Below are 14,758 nucleotides of genomic sequence, written 5' to 3' on the forward strand. Positions count from 1 at the left end.
AGCGATCTGGTAGGGGGGTTCAGTCATTCATAAATCATTTAAAAACGTCACTTTTGTACAGTTCATTGTTGCCTTATTGCCTTAAGCTGCTAGCTTAACTATTGCATGTGGTATACTGTTAAAAAGCTGCTACTTTTTTTTTACCATGAATGTGTACCAATTACATTTTTTAATGGGTGTTTGTCTTCTTTAATTAATGTCAGCCTATTGTTTTTACCGATTTATCTGAACTATCCATTTGCTGGAAAAATCAGAGGTGGAAAAAGTACTCAGATCTTGTACTTAAGTAAAAGTAGAAGTACCAGAGTTTAGGAATACTCTGTTACAAGTAAAAGTCCTGCATTCAAAATGTTACTCAAGTATAAGTAGAAAAGTATTAGCTACAAAAAATACTCAAATTACCAAAAGTAAAAGCAGTCACAGCAGATTGGATGTTTTGATCATAATTATTGATGTATTAAAATGTTATCAAAGTTGGTAAAGGTGCAGCTAGTCTTAATGACTGCAGGGTAGCTTATGAATTTACTCCAGGTGGAACTAAAGTCTGATTTAAGAGTTGTTTGTTTTTCACATCATTCATCCAAAACTGTAAAGTAACTAAAGGTATTAAATAAATGCAGTGGAATAAAAGTAAACGATTTACCTCTGAATTGAAATGGGGCAGAAGAATTAAGTAGCAACACATTACATTACAAGTATCTCAAAATGTTACTTAAAGGTCCCATGTCATGGCCATTTCCACTGATCATAATTCCATTGTTGAGGTCTACTAAAATAGAAAAATACTGTGCAATTTTCCAAACTCACATTGGTTTCGCATACAGCATCTCTTTAAAGTATGTGTATTCAGCAGTATTCACTCTCTCCACTAAACGGCTCGTTGCAGCTCTTGCCCCCCCCCCTCCCTGTGAGCCCAGTGTGCTCCGATTGGTCGGGACCAGTCGGGACGTTGTGAATCGCGCTGAGCTCCGTGGAGGTGTTGTTTCCTTGTTTAGCGATACACAGCGAAACACAGCCAAACTCATCCTGAGCACACACAAAGTCACAGCCGAAGTAAAAACAATAAGTGTGGCTTGATATTGAGTAAGAAAAAGGTTGATAAACGCTGTGAGAATGGGTCTGCAGAGAGAATTTCGCCGCGATCCCAACTGTCTGTTATCAGCCTGCAGCCAGGGAGGAGAAATCAGCAGAGCTGCCTGCACTGAGTGTGTGAGGAAGTCCGTGGATTGGTCAATTTGGACCAATCAGCGGGGGCTTAACGTAACGGCTCCGCGGACGTAACGTAACGGCTCCACGGATTGGTCCATTTCGTTCCGGGGACGACATGACATCATGATGTACCCGGAAGAATCAAATGGACAGTGACGTATCTCCAACGAGACGTTTTGGGGAGATATTTTCTGTGTTAGAGTTTTACTCGCTACAGGGTGTACTTTGAGGGTTTTGACTCTGCACACCGTTTACATGCATACAAACCTTCATAACACACAAGGAGATGGGTACTAACCAGAAATGCATGACATGGGACCTTTAAGTACTGTACTTGAGTAAATGTACTTATTTACTTTACACCACTGGTAACAATACAAGTGTCCCCACTGAGGAACGAATAAAGGATTTCTGAGTCTTATTTATTTTTGCAAAAACTTTTAGAAGACATAACACATAACAAAATAAACGTTTATTTATTTAACAGCCTGTATACCTGTCCTCAATGCGATAAGGTGAATTCGAATTTAGAAAAAAAACCAGAGGGAAACAAATGTGTATGCCCAACATAGTGGTCACTCAGGAGAAAACACAAACATGCTAACATGCACATATTGACAAGCCATTGACTTTTCAAACCCCCATGCACTTACCCCAGGCGATCCTACCTGGAATCCTTGCACCGTGATGCGCACCGTGTCCCCCACTTTTGCTCTGGTGGGGGTCATGAAGATTTTAGGGCCCTTTGGAGCAGCTGAAAAGAGAAATCAAAAAGACAAAGGGAGGTCATTGTACTGAGCCGAGAGAGCAAATCCTACTGGACACCTGTTTTGCCACAGAGGGAGAGAGACAAATACAATTTCCTGTCAATTAAGGTCACGGGGCGAGAGGCGAGGGACCTGCAGGTTCTTTCATCCAAAGGACTGTGCTAGATTTATTCCCCCTTGGAGAGAAACATAACTAAATTGGGTGGATACTCATTACTAGAGGAGAATGGGAGTGCGCCGGGTGGAGTGCAGAGGCAGTGAGATAAGGGACACTCACAGAGCTAATTCCCTTGTCTTGGTGTGGACGGCGGTCCCAGATGGCTTTCATTTGGATCATCTGAAACAATGGGGCGCAAGTGAGTGAGGGAGCGGGCAGATTGTAATATTCTGAGGTTGTGAGGGGCCGGTGATTGCCCAGTGTGTGTAGCGTCAAGATAAAATGAGTGATTTGCATAATATAATAAAAAGGTAAGTCATTTCATTACGGTTTTACAGCACAGTTTACTGCATTAGGCCCATATAAGCAGGTTCTGCACGACTTGAGATGATTAACAGTCCCGTAGAAGATAGCTCCACACGCTGTGCACTTCCATATGTTGGACAAACGAACTGAGCAGCGCATGCAATGAGACTCAAGCTAAGGGCATCCTATCCATTATGAGTCTACAAGTCCTCCCCAGGAGTGCTTCAATTAATTTGATTTGAACTTTTAATATAAATCACGCTGGAGTTAAACTAAAGGATACATACATAAACTGACAAATTACCTCAGTATTTAGCTATTAATCTGGCAACAAAGTGTCCACTGTGGCTAATGAAGCACAGCCTTTTCTTAGGCGACCATTGACTACAAGCCTGCATCAGACTAATGGAAGAGGAGTTGCACTGTCATAGCTGTCAATAGGACTGAGCATGTGGTGTTGCCCATGTGGTGTGTATAATGTCTGCGACTACTTTCGTAAAATGGAGTGAAAGCATTTTAATTGCATGAAATGGAAATTGAAAGAGCGGATATTCAGATTGTAGCACCACTAGATGACTTCTTATTTTACATTATCCAGTCTATTTGTCCAGAAAATCGTCAAATTAAATGGAAACTGTCCACTATTTACACACGAAAGGCATGCTGTGAGCAGTTTGAAATGGTGAAGTGTTACATCTCATTTTGTAGATAGCATTTAACTGGCTAGTTTTGGCATGACAGTGTGAAGAACTATCTTTCTACCACCCACACACCAACGGAAAAGGTATTTTTAAATTCTGGTGTCATATAGAGCTAGCAAGGCATATGGCCGGGGAAGATGATGGCTGATTTCTGGGATTTGCTCCAACAGTGACAGTTGGCCTCCAACGTTACCACCTTTGATTACGGCAGCTTGCAGTGTGATGGACATAACACAGAGTCTCTCAGAGGGTGAGGGGCCTCACAGGGGGAGATGAGCCATGGTCCCTTGAGACGGTCGACAACCTCTTCGGTTTGCCACAAGGAAATGTTTGGAAGGACGGGTCAAAGAATACAAATTCCCTTCAGAAAAACAACTGTTCACCGTGCATCAGGTGTACTTTTATACCTAGCCAAGGCATCAACAGGTTTGCCGAGCTGCACACACACTGGAAGGAGACCTGTCACATTACCTGGTTTCATAGAGTGGCGAAGTCACGCCCATCTACTTCCGGTCCATGGGACCTTATTTCGGAAAAATTATGGATTGAAGTCAATGGAGAGAGAAAACTAATCTTTCGATCCCGTTTGAATTGTGCCATGAATTACACATATGATGTTTGTCAATCTTAAAAAATAATTTCCATGTCAAAAAAGTCACAGTTTGTCGTAAAACTGTTGAAATATAAGACTATGAAAAATACGCAACTAGAAAGACTACAAATGCCAGAGTCGCGTAAGTGATGTCATAACTGATGTCACCATTTTTTTCTTCCACCAAATAAGAGATAGCTAAGATAAGATAAGTTTAACAAGATGCCTGTGTGCTTAGTACCAGGTGGTTATCATACCAGCAATGGGTCTTGCTCGTTCTTTCGCTTCCCATCTGATGAAAGGACCAGGAGTGGCTGGCTGGATCAAGTTAGCTACCTAGCTAGTAGCTAGCCCATTAGTTAGCATTACAGTCATAGCCTTGTCATTTTTATTAGCCTTAACATGAAGTAACATCAAGTAACCCAAAATGTTAAACAGTAAGAGTAGTAGTCATATTTCGTGAACCCTTTGAAGAGTACTGTCACACCGGTGTGATCATTCTATAATACACAATTTAAGCACGGGGGAGAAATGCTAACGCTAACGCTACATTAGCACCGTCGATCTGTTTTACTTCATGCTATCTGCACAAATGGTTGACATTAAACATTAAAAAGACCAGGCAGTTCAGAGAGAATCAAAGGCCAGCAGACAGCTTTGCATAACATTCTTCTGGACGTGTTTCATTGTGGTGATAGTGAGGGTAAACCTTGTTTAGCAAGACAGTAGTGACGGCCATCTTGGTGACGTGTGAGAGTCTGCGAGACCAGAGATGTAGTTAATTCAGCGATTTTTCCGAAATAAGGTCCCATGGAGCTCAACCGGAAGGGGAGGAACTTTGCCACTCTATTGAAAAGAAAAGCATAAGAGGCATGCCACCTAATATAAAACCCCTCACTGACTGCTGGAGCACTCTATCGTGGTGATTCTAGCACTCTGCAGTGCCTTTTCAACCTAGTCTCACGGCATTTCGTGTTCACCAACACAATCTTTAATCTATTGATTCGTGTTCACCAACACGATTTGCCCCTTTTTTTCGTGTTGCACAGCACGATTTTAAAAGCAATGTATTTCTACTGCCTGCAGCACGTCTTTTTCTCCGGTCGGGTCGAGGAAGACCGGAAGGCGTGTGGTTCATAAAAACATGTTCTTACTCAATATCAAGCTCAATATCAAGCCACAGTTATTGCTTTTATTTGAAATCGTATAATTTCGGACTTTTGTTGCCGTCTGTGAGGAAAATAAATGGGGCTCAGAGCCTCAGGATACTGAAATCTGTATTTTTTAAATCTTTTTTTACTTCTAATTTGTTATTCTTTTCAAAATAACACACTGTTATTTACTCACCAATAACACTCAATTATCCTTGCTTTTATTTATTGGTTTAATTCCATAATCTCGGGCTTTTTTGGCGTCCGTCAGGAACTGAATTTCAAAATAAAAATAACCGGAAACAGATCTAGGCATTTCGAGCGATTACCCAAGATCCTCAGCTATGGTTTTAAGCTCGATTATTGGATGTTTTAGCCGCAATGCATGCTGGGATTTGGTGTTTATATGATATGAAATCCGGAAAACATTTTAAAAGAATAAAATAATACTTAATTCCGAGTGTTCTTGCTTTTCTCTTTGAAAGTCATCACATAACGGCATTGCAATACACGGTTCGGCTGCATTGTATATTACAGATCTGCTGTAGTTCTTTATTTATAGAGCCCTGATGAGAAGACCTTTGGAAAAACTCAGAAAATGCCGCCGAAACTGAATACTTGACATGGATCATAAATATATTCAACAATTAAACAACATCTTCAATTTCTCTTCACACAATACGTCTCATTGCAGTATCAACACTAATTTGGCTGACTTTTACATTTGATCTAATTCACAGATAGGTTATATTTACACCATAACGGTGCACAGCTGATATAAAAGGACTGTAGTTTTTAAAGATATTACTGATTTTCTTTGAATGTAAGAATGTAAATACTGAGTCAGAAATAGTATAGCAATATGCTGTAAAATTATGTGAAAGCATGAATAAAACGTGTCCTACACTAATAATACAAAGTTATTATGGCTGTGTGTACCTTGTGTGCACCGCCTAGTGGTTAAAGCACGTTATTGAATTATTGTTTTTATGTGTTATAATATAACACATAAAAACAATAATGTACTCTTAATATTTTTTTCATCAAATATTATTTGAATAAAAATATGAAGAGTACATACTTTCATAGGGGGAAAGTAGAAGGTCTGTGATAGAAATATAGAATATAAAAAATCAAGAAGATACTATAAGTGATCTCTACAATAAAACAGTTTAGTGCAGGATGTACAAAGATATTAATAGGAGGAGGTGCAAAACAGAAAAACGAATTAACCTTTATTTAAACATTAAATAACAGATTAAGGTCTTCTTTTAAATAAGAAAACAACTTTGGGAGTATCTATCTACAGATAAATATTAGGCCCCCCCTAAGTCTGATTTAAGGCTTGTTTATATTTCACATAATTAATCAGAATCTGCAAAGTAACTCAAATAAATGCAGTGGAGTAAAAATACCAGGTTAACCTCTGAATTGTCGTGGAGTAGAATTACAAAGTAACAATGAGCTGTCATGTGGGTATATATTAATGCTGCCCATTATGGACACAAGTGATTTTCACCCATTTATTAATTATATGTTTTACATTTGATAACACCAATGTGTTTAATAATGGCAACTTCTAATTGTGGGAAAAACGAAAACGTTCAGTAGAGACGTCCCATAGAACATTTTGTGAAACACAATAGCCAGCATGTGTAGTTCTGGGGGGGTGTTCGATTCCAGATTTGGATATTGGTTTGTTGACAATCGCAATGATGCTCCAAATGTCCCTTATAGGCCTACGTCTGTTTCCGGTTATTTTTATTTTGAAATTCAGTTCCTGACGGATGCCAAAAAAGCCCGAGATTATGGAATTAAACCAATAAATAAAAGCAAGGATAATTGTGTGTTATTGGTGAGTAAATAACAGTGTGTTATTTTGAAAAGAATAACGAATTAGAAGGAAAAGAATATTTAAAAATACAGATTTCCGTATTCTGAGGCTCTGAGCCCCATTTATTGTCTGAGCCCCATTTATTTTCCTCACAGACGGCAACAAAAGTCCGAAATTATATGATTTAAAATAAAAGCAATAATTGTGGCTTGATATTGAGTAAGAACATGTTTTTATGAACCACACAGCTTCCGGTCTCCCACGACCCGACCGGAGAAAAATACGTGATGCAGGCAGTAGAAATACATTGCTTTTAAAATCGTGCTGTGCAACATGAAAAAAAGGGGCAAATCGTGTTGGTGAACACGAATCAATAGATTCAAAATCGTGTTGGTGAACACGAAATGCCGTGAGACTGGGTTGGCCTTTTACATAGACTTTGTGACCCAAAAGGAGGTTGATAAAACAGATTGATGCATGTGGGCTGCAGGTGACATCAGGCACAAACAAAACACTAGGTACACATAACAAGTATATATTCGCACGGGCAAACGGACCCATACGCACATAGACATTTACATATATATAACCATACACATACACACATTTAATCCACCACAATACACACACACACACACACACACACACACACACACACACACACACACACACACACACACACACACACACACACACACACACACACACACACACACACACACACACACACACACACACACACACACACACACACACACACACACACACACACACACACACACACACACACACACACCTTCCTGAAGCTGAGCATCTGCTCTTTGATTATCACGGTCTGGCAAATGCTTTGTGAGGAAGCCTAGATCCGTCCTCACTGCTGAACACTGTACGAAATGGAATTCCACCACGTGTCTAATGACGCTGAATAATAAACACCTTAGCCAATCTAAATCCAAAGCAGGGAACTTATTTCAATTATTTAGATGCTCTGTGTTCATGAATACAATCCAGGCATGCAGAATACACCTGGCATATGATCTCATAGCGCTGTGTTTTTCTTTTTTCGACCCCCAAGGCCTGGTGCAGCTTCAGGTCCATTTGTATGCTAACCACAGAGCGAGTCATGATTATTCATGAAGTGCAATACAACATTGGTCGATTGTCAGACTGTCACTCCGTCTCATGTGGCAATATTAAATCTCTGAAAGATGTATTACTTATGGGCCCTGCAAATAACTCATTTTCATTTCCTGACTAAACACACCTGAGAGAAACAAGAGAGTGTGTGCATATACAGAAAGACAGATAGTGAGTGCAATTATCCATTTATGGCTGCATAATAGAAATAAACAGGGAATGTAAGTGTTGGAAAAAATGTGACGGGCTGATACAGAGTCCTATTAGAGTCACACAATGTTTAAATGCTCTCAAACATGTCAACCATTTTGCCGTTGTGCATAACCTCAACCTACAGTACACCCCTGCTATATTTTGATATTTTATTCCATTCCAAGTTAGATCAAGCCTAAAGCATGTGTGTGAGTGCTTTGAATTTCAAGTGTGCTCTAATTAGAATCAACACACGCACATGTTTTGTTCTCTTTCCGTTAGGTGGTGGATACAAAAATAAATGTGTGTCTGCTGATGCACCTTCCATCTCGTTAAAAGAACAAAGGTAATGACAAATGAATGCTTTCAAACACGGAAAAGATAAAGGCTTGTCAAAATATTAGCACCTTTGACATTTAGCAAGAGCTTCACAGGGCCCATTCTCCACAGGGTGTGTCATCTGTTTTATCATCAACATGTGAGAGAGGCAAAGAGCTGTTACTGCAATACTTTGTCAGAAAAGCTAATTTACTGCCATTACACCTTCAACTGAAGTGCTTTTTTCAAATCCACTTGGGATATGTTGGTGACAGGTACTACATGTCAGAAAGATAACTTTGGATATGAGATGTTCCCATTTGAAAAACACTACAATAACAATTTAAACAATCAGTGTTTAAATATGGGCTAAACTGCTGTTTTAAATTGGATTCCCTCCTCTGCTTATGTGGTTTAAAGGATAACTCTTGAAATATATATATTTTCTTGTTATCACCACATTGTATGAAATGAAAAAAACAACAATACATTGATCATCCAAAGAAGTACTCCTAAAAACACAATTGTTGCAATAAAATAAATAAATAATAATAAAGGATATTTTTGAATGAATCCAACATGGCAGCTGGATTCTTATTCAGTCATACAATACATTAGATGATATTTTATATAGCACAACATATGTCCTGTGCATGTGAGGACCTACAGTACCAGCAGCTATGGGCATGGGATTGAAAGAAGAGCAAAGAAAAGCACTTTTTTGAAGAATGAATATTTTTTTCTTTTATCCCAAGTGGCTTTGGTAAGAGTTTGATTGAAATTGTTTTTGAAAGTGCATGCCTCTTTCCAAGGAAGCCTTCTATGGTGGTTCTATTAAAAAAAGGGACCATCTGGCGTGTCAGGGTCACATACACCATCGTGTTGACATTAATTCTCACTATAATGATGTATTAATTCACAACTGAAAATAGTTCCAAATAAACAAACTATTACATTTCTTTCAATATTGTTTGCTGAGCATGAGAGCCCAGCTCTTTTAAAACAGCGTTTCCTAAAAGCTAAACTCTTTTGATGGTCTGAACTTCAAACTGACCTAACAGGAATAACATAAAGGAGTGTCCCTACTTTACTAATTGAGACCCTGTAGGTGTACCCTACTTACCCAGATGTGTATATGGATTCTGGCAGGAAGTTATCCTGGCACAACAAAATGGAAAAACTGAAATTAACACTGTTTTATCACTGTGTGAGTGCACCATAAAAAAAAAAGCTGCACTAGATAATTCTACTTGGTGCAACAGTATTGTCTTCCATCATCTACATTTAGATACAAAGAGTCCTCTGTGTCATATATTTTTTTTTTAAATGAATTTCTAAAACATCAAGTTGCATATTAAAATGAATGACACATTGTTGTATTTGTTTACTGTCAGTTACAACAAAATGTAAAATAAATAACGAGTAAGATTTTGATCATCTTAAAATGTAGCCAAACTCAGAGGCCTCATGTCAAAACATGATTTAGGATTTTATTTCAACTTGTTCAAAATTCATCTGCTAGAGGTCTAACTTAAACCAAATAACCGACCACATACTATAACTTAAATCCTCAAGACACTTGCTAGGCCTCTTAGATTACTGGAGAGAAATTGGTTGTTGGTAATACCTACTGACAGAACTAAACATGGTGAAGCAGATGTTAGCCTCTATGCTGCTCAGGTCTGGAATCAAAACTATGAATGTATAATAGGTGCACCAAGTGTAGCCATGTAATGCACTCTATATGTTATTTTAGCTGATCTAATGCCAATTTGTATCTTTTATTTTCATATGCTCTTTATGATTGTTTTATTGTATGTGTTATCTTCAACATGTATGACGTGTACTATAAACATAAATGTGCCTTGCCTTGTTGTTGGGAGACTTTAAATCCATACTAAAACCCATTAAAGTCTTTCCACTTCTGGATTATAATGACAGTCTCCATACATCGACTCAGAGTGACCACAGCTGCTCACCAGCATAGAAAGAGGGATACTTTTAATTAGATGAAAGGTGGTGATGTGAGATAACATACTGGCAGCAAGAAACAGTGCAGCAAGCAAATATGTACCGGCCACCGTCTCATCATTCAGATTCTCCCTCCGCCTTCAACCATAGCTAGCCTCTGATGGAAGATCATGTCTCTGTTTGTCATGTCAGGATGGTGTGGCTTGTCTCCAGGAGGACCATGCCAACGTATTGCCTTTGAAGTGTTAATTGGATGCGCTGGAGGCCATCTTTGTTTGTAGATAACAAGAAAATGAGAGTGTGTGTGTCTCTTGGATTAAACTTAAAGCTAAATGTTCCCTTAAAGTATGACTCCCTGTGTTTAGAATTCAATACCTGCATCCCTACGTCTGCTTTGATATTTTTCAGATGGAAAGTTTGCAAATAATCCCACTGCTCTATGTTTCCTTTTTCAAATAAAGTGATGTAATTTAGGGAGGATGCAAAACAGTAAAATGTCATACAAAAGAGCTTAAGGCAGCTGCTCATTGAAGTTCGGAGAAGGGCATCATCTCTGAAATCGTCTCACCGATGATATAACATGTCTAAATTCTCATTTGACTTCTGTAATTGAGGCTGACTTTTTCAATAACGGTACTGAGTTAACTCAATCTAGCAACAGACAGCTCGATGAATTGCCCTGTCAGTCAGAGTTTTGCATTTGCCGCTAAACTCGCAATCTGCTCAGTTGTAACACAATTAATTGGCATCAAATGAAAATCAGTGTTGTTCTGAGTACTTTTGCAGGGGACACATGAGGGGGCCCGGTCGCTTTCCAAGTGTAGCAAGGGGATGCAAGGACACGGCAGGAGATTAAAAGGGAGAACAAATAAGAAAAGGTTGTGTGTGTGTGTACCAGAGATGTTCACAAGTCTTTTTTTGCAAGTCCAAGTCAAGTCTCAAGTCTTTGGTCACGAGTCCAAGTCCATCCATCCATCTTCTCCCGCTTATCCGTGGTCGGGTCGCGGGGGTAGCAGTTCCAGCAGAGAGCCCATACTTCCTTTTCCCTGGCGACATCAACCAGCTCTGACTGGGGGAGCCCAAGGCGCTCCCAGGCCAGCGAAGAGATATAATCCCTCCACCTGGTCCTCGGTCTACCCCTTGGTCTCTTCCCAGCTGGACGTGCCTGGAACACCTCCCTAGGGAGGCGCCCAGGTGGCATCCTAACTAGGTGCCCGAACCACCTCAACTGGCTCCTTTCGACGCGAAGGAGGAGCGGCTCAACTCCGAGTCCCTCCCTGATGACCGAACTTCTCACCTTATCCCTAAGGGAGACACCAGCCACCCTGCGGAGAAAACCCATCTCGGCCGCTTGTATCCGCGATCTCGTTCTTTCGGTCATGACCCATCCTTCATGACCATAGGTCAAGTCTCTAAAAAATAAAAGTCTCATGTCTCTTCTGGTTGTAATAAGCCTTCTATTGTCTGCTGCTATCCAGTCTGTTAAGAATACTGCACAGCTATATTTAAGAAATTCAAAGCATTTACTGTGTTATTATCACTCCTATATCTATCAGTACTGATTAGTTGTTTGTTATATGATCACTTTAAACAGGCTATTGCAATGCAATATGAGGAAAAACATCACACTTTAGCTAAATGCAAACAACCTATAAGCAAAACACTTCAGAATCAGAAATCAGTATCACAAATACTTTATTAATCCCCCGCAGGGAAACTGTGTTAAAAGTACTTAAAAGTAAACATTTGTTCTGTGCCAAATGCTGGTAAATCATGCAAGTGGCTGGTACTGTATGTTGCACGCACCAGCCAAAAATAACAATGGCAATCTATTGAGTGGCTGGTAAAATGTCAACATTCACTAGGCTAGCCATTTGGCCAGTGGACAAAAATGTTAAAATTTGACCTCTGCAACCGTATTGTTGAATTACACTGGGTCTCTAATGACATCTTTTAAGTCTACTATAAATAAACATATTCCTCTATCCTCTCACTCAAACCCAGTGTAATGGTAACCTGATAAACCTGTAACATTAACGTTACGTGGTCAACAATAAACCTGTAACCTGCCTATAAACCGACAGATGTATTTATGTATATAACTATGTATTGTTCTACGTTTAACGTTAGCCAGTAGATGGTGGCAGCGGAACGTAATGATTAACGTTACAGACCTTTTTTATGTCATGTCAAGAGTTGGATGTCAACGCCACTCAACGCAAACAAGTGTGACAAGCAAACATTCACTCATCTTTTCAAATATTCAGTTACAAAGCTAGTAGCAAGCTAAGTTAACATTACATAGCTGATGCTGAGCTAAACATGTTTGCTAACCGTCCATGCGTTAATGTGACTGACCTCTCCGGGTGAGTTTTCAAGTGTCTAATGAAATTTGACGTTGTTGCGCCAGCATCCTTGATTTTAATATTGCAGACTTTGCAGTGTGCGCTCCTTTTGTTGGTGCCGCCGGCGTTTTGTTCGAAGTTTTTATAGTTGAACCTAATTACAAGCGGTACAGCTGCAGGTGTGCCGCCGGTCGCCATGGTGTTACCATGATGTTAATGTTAATACGCCAAAAATAGAAAACACAATGATTGTTCACGAGTCCCAAAACACGAGTCCAAGTCAAGTCTGAAGTCTCTGTGTGTGCGACTTAAGTGCGACTCGAGTCCGAGTCACAAACTCGAGTCCCCATCTCTGGTGTGTACCTCTAGGTGAAGTGGGAGGAGAAATAGAAAACAGATGAAAACAAAGGTGGTGGTGGAATGGAACTAGGAAAATGTCTCCAATTGTGTACTTGTGTACTTTTCTGGCTGTTTTGAGTGCATAGGAGTTTCCTAATGCAAAGTATTGCAAAATGCACGATGAGTATATGGATGGTGTAGCTGTCAACAGTGGAGTGTGGGATGCTGGATATTTCACTAAACGATCGCCATCTTAGCTACGTTATAGATGCTAAGCTAACAACAGCGATTGAAGTTGCTCCGATATACCAACACAGTCTCATAGCATTTCGTGTTATAGTCCCAAAATTAATCTATTGATTCGTGTTCACCAACACCATTTCGCCATTTTTTTCGTGTCACACAGAACGATTTTAAAAGCAATGTAAATAATAACAAATTAGAAGGAAAATCAGATAAAAACAAATACAGATTTCAGTATTCTGAGGCTCTTTGCCCCATTTATTTTCCTCGCGGACGGCAAAAAAACTCTGACATTATACAATTTAAAATAAAAGGGATAGGGTTAGGGTAAGATATTGAGTAATACAATGTTTTTATGAACCACACAGCATCTGGTATTCCAAGACCCGACCGGACAAAAAGACGTGGTGCAGGCACGAAACACACTACCAATAGAAAACATGCGAAAATCGTGTTGGTGAACACGAATAAATAGATACAATACATTTTGTGACTATAACACGAAATGCCGTGAGACTGGGTTGGATATATACACACTACATTACAAATACAAATGTATATTTTTCTTCACTGTTGAAGTAATGTCTCACTATTCGGGGTTCACAAATAAGACACGATTATTTTACAGGGTTAACTGATTTGGTACCACAAATGATTGTTGCTAGCTAGTTTGCTAAAGCTAACAGCAGATATTGTCACTTCTGGTTAGGGAAAAGTGGCAGTGTGATTTTTAAAACAACATGGTTAGTGCTCTGCATTAGTGTTCACAGTGCACGACAATCAGTGTACTAAGGGAAGTATTCAAATTGAGACACAGTGCAAAAACAATGACTTAGTTTTAGTCTTACTCACATAGAGTGACCTCTGTCTGCATGGGCATGGACAATGCCGGGTGCTTGACTTCGCAGCTGAACAGGGCATCATTATCCAGCTGTGGGTTGAGGGTCCAGGTGAGTCGGGCCTGGACCACCACAGAGCCGTCACTCTGGGGGATGTTAGTGTGGCTGAAGTAGTAGAGCGGGTCTGTGCTGTGCACCCAGCGGGGGAACTCCCGGCTCACCACTGTCTCTGGGATGACCTCTGTCGCAGGGCTGGGCTCGTTGGCCTGCTGGCCTTGAGTGTGGACACGCTGGGGGGTCTCTGTGTGCACACGGGGCACTCGCCCTTCGGGGTCCAGCAGGGAGAGGGAGCGCTGTAGTTTAGTGTCATCGAGGTCCCTGCTGATGAGCGGCCGGGCCCCTCTCACCCCGGCTGCGCCGCCACCCTCATTGGAGGTCTGAGTGTAGGAGATCACCTCTATCAGCTCGCCATCACGCTTAAAGTACACCTAAGACAGAGAGTGAAATAGAGGGACAAGACGACAGAGAGGTGAAAGAAGAAGGAAAAAAGACAGAAAAATATGTTAATGCAACTATATATTCAGGCTTCCTGGTACATATATGTATATATCGACTGTATACTCTATAGTCCATGACACAGTACGCACTCTTCTTTTA

The 14,758-nt window shown here is 40.2% G+C and overlaps 1 protein-coding gene across 2 annotated transcripts in view; it reads right to left on the bottom strand.

Annotated features, from left to right (window-relative positions):
• The window catches only part of LOC117446229 (immunoglobulin superfamily member 21-like), a 309,817-nt gene that overhangs the window by 14,427 nt on the left and 280,632 nt on the right, over nt 1–14,758 (bottom strand). The window contains exons 6-7 of one of the 2 annotated variants that reach the window (XM_034082290.2): nt 14,115–14,589; nt 1,878–1,963 (exon numbers count right to left, since the gene is read on the bottom strand). In XM_034082290.2, the coding sequence (XP_033938181.1) occupies nt 1,878–1,963; nt 14,115–14,589 (561 nt within the window). Of the gene's footprint in view, nt 1–1,862; nt 1,964–14,114; nt 14,590–14,758 lie in introns of both variants that reach the window. The other variant, XM_071203327.1, reaches the window with a different exon arrangement.

This window comes from Pseudochaenichthys georgianus, chromosome 5, assembly GCF_902827115.2.
Source record: "Pseudochaenichthys georgianus chromosome 5, fPseGeo1.2, whole genome shotgun sequence".
NCBI classification, from domain to species: domain Eukaryota; kingdom Metazoa; phylum Chordata; class Actinopteri; order Perciformes; family Channichthyidae; genus Pseudochaenichthys; species Pseudochaenichthys georgianus.